This window comes from Piliocolobus tephrosceles, chromosome 17, assembly GCF_002776525.5.
Source record: "Piliocolobus tephrosceles isolate RC106 chromosome 17, ASM277652v3, whole genome shotgun sequence".
NCBI classification, from domain to species: Eukaryota; Metazoa; Chordata; class Mammalia; order Primates; family Cercopithecidae; genus Piliocolobus; species Piliocolobus tephrosceles.
Window position 1 is genome coordinate 66337214 of NC_045450.1, and position 8458 is coordinate 66345671.

The 8458-nt window shown below is 50.6% G+C and overlaps 1 protein-coding gene across 3 annotated transcripts in view; it reads left to right on the plus strand.

Annotated features, from left to right (window-relative positions):
- The window catches only part of CMIP (c-Maf inducing protein), a 273367-nt gene that overhangs the window by 200615 nt on the left and 64294 nt on the right, over positions 1-8458 (plus strand). For all 3 annotated transcript variants that reach the window (XM_026447269.1, XM_026447270.1, XM_026447271.1), the window contains one exon: positions 3138-3299. In XM_026447269.1, the coding sequence (XP_026303054.1) occupies positions 3138-3299 (162 nt within the window). The remainder of the gene's footprint in view (positions 1-3137; positions 3300-8458) is intronic.

Genomic DNA, 8458 nt, shown 5'->3' on the forward strand with positions numbered 1-8458 from the left:
GTCTCAGGGTCTTCCCTATGACAAGCCCCCAACTCATGGGATACTGTGAGGATTGAGTGAGATAAAGCTCCTAAGAGCTAGCACTGTGCCTGGCACATGGTATGTCCTTGTGAAATGTTAGCCCTTGGTACAAGCCCTGGGACCTTCTGGCTCTGAATATAGCCTCTGCAGACTCTGCCATGGATGCCTGTGAAACAAGGGCTTGGGCCCTCCGGGAAAAGCTGTTGTCCTCCCCGCTCGAAGAAGGGGAGCTGTGGATGAGCTGAGGCTGGGTGCACCGACCCCGAGGGCTCGCCTCTGAAGCTGCGTTGGTGCCAGCATTGCCCACTGGGCCCTGCTATGCCTCAGACTGGTCGCCTCTGCATCTTGAGTGGCGTCTGTGTGTGGAGAACAGGAGGTTGTACTCACAGCCACCCACCTCAGGGCTGGTTGTATTTTGCAAAGTTTAAATGAGACTTTGCTGGAATGATGTTCACAAAATATTAATGGTGGCTATTTCTGGGTCGTGGGATTTTTGAGGCCTTTTAAAACGTATCCTCTTCTTTGTGCTTTCCAGTATGGTTTAGATTTTTTGCAATGAGCATGCATCTTTACCAAAAGAATGAAGTCATTAATCTTTCAAAAGTAAATAATGTGCAGCTGATCAGAAGAGTCCACTTACAGCCCAGACTCCATGCAAGTCTGCAGTCTGCTGTGGGAAGACACGGGTGTGGATCACTGTGGTTTGCTTTGGGGCTTGATATATGGTGGATTTTGTGTGATCATTTCAGGGTCTTTTAAAAATTAAACAATTCTCTGGGTACAAACTGAAACCACAGACTCTAAGGCTCAAAGGAGCATTCATCGTCTGGAACGGGCAGGGTTCTTGCTTCAGACATGTTGTGTTTTGCACAGATTTCGTTGTGCTGCTCAGGCAGCACGTCCTGCTCACAGCACTAAGATAGGGCGGCTTCGGCTGACAGTAACTAGGAAGGAGGCTGGTTATGGTTCCAGAGACACCTCAGTGGACTGGGTACATCTTGGCATTAATGAAGTTCAGCTAGTAGTCACTGTCACCATCATCAATATCAACAGCATGTTTACTCTTCAGTGTACGCTCACCCCCGACAACTTGTCACGCGTTTCTTCCCATACTCTTAGGGTCTCCAGTGGCTGGCAAGGGAATGTTTCTGGTCTTTCCCTTCCTGCTGCCTGGGGAATGCTGGGCTGCCTTGGCCTCCTTTGCCCTCCTGGGCCTAGGAGAAGAGCTGATCTCTTTCTAATTCTTGATGTGGAATGGGTGAATGGGCAAAGAACAGTAAGACCAGGGTGCTGGAAGGAGGAGAGAAAGGTAGGCAGGTGGGTAGATGAGAGAACTAGAGAGAAGGAGAAAGGAGCAGAGAGAGGAGAAGGGAGAGATGACGGGAAAGACTTGGGGTGATGTGGGGGTACTGAAAACCGTCTTTGGTGTGAGTTCATGGGGGCAACACCAGTGGCAGTGAGTGGATCAGAGGCCCCAGAAAACCATGGGGTGTGGGAAAATAATGGAGAGGAGGAAGATGGGATGCCGTGGTGGCCTAGCTTTTACACGTCATCTCCTTCAGTTTTTCAAGAGACAGATGCAGTCTCAGTGTTCCTTTTTGTTACTCTTGGCTGTTTTGGCTGGACTTGACTTTTGAATGCGACTCCATAGAGTGGACCATATGGGTCTAGGATGGATAAGGGTTACAGATGGAAAGAGATACAGGTCATTTTCGAGCCTGACTTACAGAACAGGACCCTAAGGCTCAGAAGGTGAAAGCTTTCTAGGAAGAACCAGATCTTTCCGACTCAGGTCCACCTCCCGTCCCACCACTGTGCCTCACCGACAGAAGTAACTGTTCAACTTGGCATGGAATGTGTCTCCCAAATATTTCCTTGATAGCAGTGCGTCCCAAGACCACTTGATAATTCCTAGCTCAGAAACTACGCGGTCAGGGAGGCTCTGGCAGCTTGTAGGTTTCTGTTTGAGCCTTAGCGGTCGGCAAGGGACCCTCCTCTCCCCCCTCCTCTTTCTGACTGTGGCTCAGAGATTGTGACATGTCACCCCAGCTGGCTGCTGGCACGGTGATACTAAAATTAGGCTCTCCCTAAGGAGCAGAGCACTTAACGAAGGAGTTCATCCAGTTAGAAAGTCTCTCAAGCAGGCCGGGTGCAGTGGGGCAGGCAGCTGCAAAGGCAGGAGCCAGGGCGGGGGTGGAGGGAGCGCTTGGCCCAGACCTCCGCCTTCCGAGGGCCTCCGTTTCCATGATGTCAGAGAGGCGGAACTAACCCTGCCTCACACCCAGGGAGGCAGCAGCCCCTGCCCCAACCACTCTCTGGCTTCGACACAGCGCCCAAGCGAAGGTGAGAGCACTCTTCTCTTCCTCGCCAGGTGGATGCGGAGGGCAGCGCTGGGTTTCCAGGGGAGCGTTCTGGGTTTAGTCCCTACCTGGCTGGAGTTTAATGCCCAGCCCTAATCCCGTCTGTCATGTTCCCTGGCTGACTACCTGTCTTCAGGCGACCTCTTGGGAATGGCGTAGGCGGAAACAGTGCCTTCAACTCAGAGAAAGCCCCTTTGTGGACCGACCATTCCCACCGTTACTGCACTTGAATCCCTGGGGAATGAGTTTGGCAAAAGAGACGATCTAAAAGAGAAATCTCCCCATTTTGTTTTTTAAGTCATTGGAAACTGTGTGGAGACAGTATAGTATGGTGTGACGGTACTGGCTTGAGAGTCAGGACGCAGGTTTCTGTCTCAGCTCTGCCAACTCTAGAGTCTTGGGCAAATTTTCTAACCTCTTGTGTACCTCGGTTTCCTCATCCTTTTAGCAAAAACAAAAACAAAAAACAGGAAAAAAGAAAAAGGTCATCTCTCAAGGATTATCATCGGGCTGAAGTGAGCCTATGTGGGAAGTGAGTCTCTAGTGTCAGGAGGCCCGGCTGCAAACGCACCCTGTGGCTTTGAACGAGACCCTTCCTCTCTCGGGGTGTCAGTTTCCTCATAAACGGGGACTGGGCCAAGTTGGCAGTTTCTCAGGGCCTTTTCACTCTAATGCATCTGATTCTTTGATTGTCTTCCATCTTCTGCCCTCCTTACATGAGTAACATGTTGCTGTCTCTTTATCTCTTTCAACCAGAAAAAGATTTACAAATATAAGAAAGTGCTGAGTAACCCAAGCCGCTGGGAAGTTGTCTTGAAAGAGATCCGGACCCTGGTGGACATGGCCCTGACATCCCCCCTGCAGGACGACTCCATCAACCAGGCCCCACTGGAAATTGTCTCGAAACTGCTCTCAGAGGTAAAACCCCTCCCCCCAGACCCCTTTATGTTGTTTGCCTTTCCCTCCGCCATCACCGGCTCCACGCCAAGCAGCACGCGCAGGCACAGCTCCATGTGGGCTGTGTTGTCACCCTGCTGCCGAAGGAGGTGCGCAGTTGCCCACCCAGCCATGTGTGGGAGTTGGTGAGGGAGGCTTGCCCCAGCTGCTTCCAGCTGTGCTGCCTGGGGATTGTAGGCACAGAAGAGGAGGTGTTGCCCGTACAGTGGGGGCCGGTAGTCCCAGCCCCATCTCTGTCTTCCCCCAGCAGTGGCCCGCATGAGTTCACGGGTCCAGGGGGACTTAGCTTTCTGCCCTCGTCACCCCACAAAGCCTGTAGATGTGCTCTGTTTAATTTAAACACCATTTAAAAAATTAGGATATTTCACAATGCGCCGGGAATTTCCAGGTTCTCTTTAAAAACAATCAGAAAATCCAGCCGCGGTTTGCAGCTGGTGCTACCTGGTGCTACCTGTCGGCTGGGCTTCCTGTGCCATCTGCTTTGCTGGCCTCCCCGCATGTTGAATGTGTACTTTGTGCCAGGCACCATCTGGGAATTCAAGCAAAGACAAGCCCCCTATCCCCCTGGAGCTTGTGTCCCGGCAGGGGAGACAGGCAGTGAACAATGAAACTCATCAGCGAGTCTGTACCGCTGCTGGTTAGGCAGAAGGTGCTTCGGAAATGTGCTTCTTTCTGTTTTCTCTGTTTCAGATGCTATTCTAGGTGCTTTACAAATATTAATACTGCTCTCGTTTATTTGCTTACCTGGCCCTCTGGGAACACTGGAGTTGATGACTCCTGATTTAAGCTGTGCACGGCCACCAGAGTGATGTTTCTGTCCCCCTCCCCTGACAGTGGCACCCCCGGGTCCTGAGTCACCCCCGTCAAGCTCCCATGCAAGTGCCCGGCTTCCTGGAGCCCTCCCTTCTCTCTGCAGGCCCAGGCTGGCCACTGCCCTGGGACAGGAGCCTGTCACCGGCCCTCTGTGTCTCCGGAGTGGAGAAGGCCCCTCATTCTGGGAGCAGGCGGGGTGGGAGGTAGAAAGTAGGTGGCAGTGACAGTCTCAGGCAGAGGGACAGAGGTCAGAAGTGCTGTCCTCACTTGGGAGACCAGCATCGTTCCAAGAGGAGTGAAAACCCAGGCTGGGAAATGAATCACAGAGTGGCTGGAATTCTGAGGCCGGGTGCCAGATGTCCAGCCCCAGCTGCAGACTTCTCATCTGGAGAAGGGGTCCCTGCTCACCTGTAGTAAGCCAGACAGGTGCCAGGTGCCACCCAAGCTGGTGTGCAGTGGTGTGACAGCTCACTGCACCCTCCACCTCCTGGGTTCAAGCAGTTCTTCTGCCGCAGCCTCCCAAGTAGCTGAGATTACAGGCGTGTGCCACCATGCCCAGCTAATTTTTTGTATTTTTAGTAGCAACAAGGTTTCACCATGTTGACCAGGCTGGTCTTGAACTCCTGACCTCAAGTGATCCATCTGCCTTGGCCTCCCAAAGTGAGACAGCCTCTCTTTTAAAACTGACATTCTCTCTGAAAGGTGGTCCTTTCTGTCTTCACTTTGCAGATGAGGAAACTGAGGCCCAGTGATACTGAGTGACCTACCCAACTCACATGGCAAGTTTGTAATGGAGCTAGAAGCTCCACCTTAGAGTTCCCAAGTGCTTTTGAGACCAACTTGGCCACCACTTCAGCGCCACTAGGCTTGACCACCACCACACCCTTTTTAAATCAGGGCAGTGATGAGGGCAACAGACGTGCCATGTTGCCTGCCTTGGGCAAGATTTTTTTTCCCCTCTCAGATGTGCTTCGGGTGAGTGCATGCCTGTTGGCCTTCACATCCCTTCTTGGGCTTTTTTTTTTTTAAATTACCAATGGGGTCTCACTGTGTTGCCCAGGTTGGTCTCATACTCCTGGGCTCAAGCGATCCTCCCACCTTGGCCTCCCAAAGTGCTGTGATTATAGGCATGAGCCACCACACCTAGCTCCAGACACCTGGCTGAGGGTGCTTCTTGGGCTTTAAAGTAAAAATCTCAAAGGCAGCTGACCCCTAAGTGCTAGGATGGAGGAATAAAGATATTTAAAGTAGGAAAATGGAAGAAGTTTCCATGTGCTTTGAAGCTACTGTGTCAGGCAAGGAGTCAGCATTACTCACCCAACGTTACTGAAGAGAGCTGACATTTCGTGAGGGATGGAGCTGGGACTCCAGCCCAGGCTGCCTGACCCGGCATCCACTCATGCATACTCTGCAGTGATCAGTTTGATGACCCTTAGACCTCCCCAGTTTCTCGCAAGGACCCTGCAAGGTAAGTATTAAAATACTACAGAGGAGTAAGCAGGGGTGCCGAGAGGTTAAGTAGCTTACACGGGGCCATTCAGATAAGTGTTAGGCCAGGACCCTCACCCAGGTCTGCCCAATGGTGAAGCTTATGCCCCTGCACATAGATGTGTCCTAAACCTGGGTTGGCAGAGACTTTTTGGCAAGTATGTGACTGTGCAGATTAAGAGTGCGTGTTGTGGGGTCGGAAGGACCTTGTCCTGCCCTCAGTAGCTGAGTGACCTTGGACAAGTTGCTAGGCCTCTCTGTGCCCAGTTGTTTTCTGTAAATTGGGTCTGAGATGAGTACCCATTTCATAGGACGGAGGATGAGATGCTCTCATCCACATGAAGGGCTTGGCACTGTGCCTAACGTGCAAGGGCCTTTGATACAGGGCCACCTTTTCACTGTCGTAAGGGATGGCTGTGGTCTGAACCCCGTAAGCGCCCTCAGCCAGGTGTCTGGAGCTAGTAGCTGGAAAAACAAACACCTGCCTTCGACCTCCGTGCCCTGTTTTGGGGCTGGGTTCTTTCTCTGTTCTGTTTACTCAAGTTGTTTGTAAGGCCTCCTCTGGAGAGGTTCCAGGCATCACCAGACCGACTAGAAAGTGGAAGGATCAGGAGGGAGCAGGCAGAGGGGCATCGTGGAGGGAGCTGTTAAGGATGCAAAACAGTTCTGAGAAAGAACTGTCCGTCCACCAGCAAAGCAAAGCTGGCTGTCCCCGCCCTCCCAGGCCTCTGTTGAGTTATTTGTAGAGTGGCCACTTAGTTTGAGAGTCAGGTGTTCCTTCTAATGCAGTGGCTATTAGTGGACATGCTCTACCGGGGGTGGAAAATGGCCCTGGTGGAGAGAAGGCTCCCTGTCGAATACATGGGCTGCTTTGTGACTGGGACAAAGGAAGTGGTGTCCTTGGTCACCAAAGCCATCCTGAAAAGGTGTGTGGGTGGGGGTGAGGGACGGATGTGTCGAGCTGCCCTTGGCAGCCCAAAATAAGGAACTGCCTCTTGAATGGGTGGTAGAGCACTATAGCTCAGTGGCAGGAAATATAGACTTTGGAGTCAGAAGAGACGGGTTCGTATCCTCACTCCACCCCATATTACCCTGCACCTGCTAGTCACTGCATCCCGTCGGTCTCAGGCAGCTGATCAGTCAATGGGATAGTAGAGAACCTGTCATAATCAAAAGAAATTGGTGGCATGAGCAAAACAAAGCTCTTACACAGTGCCTGAGGCATAGAGAGCTCATCAGCAGTCATAAGGAGAGACCAAGGCCAGGCTTTCCCCCAGGCTGAAAAATGACTGATAGTTAATAATCTACCATAAACAGGCTGCTCTAAAACTCCACTCATATCCACTAGAGAAAAAAGGGTGTTCAAATCCAAAAAACATCCTTTCACATGCCTGGAGTTTAGGTGTCTTGGGTCTGGCCTCACCTAGGTCAGGACGTCTCATGGGGACCTGTAGAGACTCGTGTTGTTCAGACGCTGACCCGGCTTCACGGTCTCCTGCAGCCCTCGGGGAGCCAGTTTATTGGGCAAAAGCCAATTCGTAGCTGGCGAGCTTTTCTTTTGCCTTGGCTGCTGTCAACACATTAGACACCCCCATATGCCTTAAGCCTGTCTAGGTGGTAGGAGCCATGGGACTCTGTCTAGAACCGGAACAATTGATCTTGCCAACACTGTTCAAATGAGGGGTCTCTTTACAAGCAGCCAACGTGGCTCTGTTAGGAAATACGAATCGGCACCACTGTGTGTCCACCAAAACAGACAAGCAAAGCGGAACACACCATGAAACTAGCAAGAAAGAAGGGCGAACACTTGGAGTTTTCCTGTGATTCCTTGTTTATGGCACATCCGTCTCTTTCCTTATTCACGTACTCACAGATGGCGGCACAGGTCGAGCATCTCCAGTCCTGAAACCTGAAAAGCTCCAAAGTCCAAAACTTTCTTTTTTAGAGACAGTCTCGCTCTGTCGCCCAGGCTGGAGTGTGATGGCATAATCTCGGCTCACTGCAGCCTCTGCCTTCTGGGTTCAAATGTTTCTTCTGCCTCAGCCTCCCGAGTAGCGGGGATTACAAGTGCCCACCACCATGCCCAGATAATTTTTGTATTTTTTGTAGAGACGGGGTTTTGCCATGTTGGCCAGGCTGATCTTGAACCCCTGGCTGGCCTCGAGCAATCCACCCTCCTTGGCCTCCCAAAGTGCTGAGATTATAGTCGTGAACCACCATTCCTGGCCCAAAGTCCGAAACTTTCTGAGCACCAACATGACACTCAAAGGAAACGCTCACTGGAGAGTTTCAGGTTTTGGATTCTCAGACTAGGATGCTCAACTGGTTAAGTATAATGCAAATGTTCCAAAATTTTTTAAAAAATGGAAATCCAAAACACATGTTCCCAAGCATTTCAGTAAGGGATGTTCAACCTGTAACGGTTACCAATTATTTAAGAGAAGTCCAGGTTGGGAAGGAAACAGGACCCCTAAAATTTCAGCAGATGTAATCCATTCAACCTAATTATGTTTTTGCAAGTCAGTTGCTAGAATTTGAATTCAGCTAAAACATCTCGGGTCCACTCACGGAACTTCGTGTTCCTTGGGAACTTAGTTTGAGAAACACTGAAATCATATACGTGTTACTTCTGAAAGGCTGCCTGGCACAGCATTAGGATTCTTAAAAGGTCTGTTTCTTTTTTTTTATTTTTTATTTATTTTTTTTATTTTTTATTTTTTATTTTTATTATACTTTAAGTTCTAGGGTACATGTGCATAACGTGCAGGTTTGTTACATATGTATACCTGTGCCATGTTGGTGTGCTGCACCCATCAACT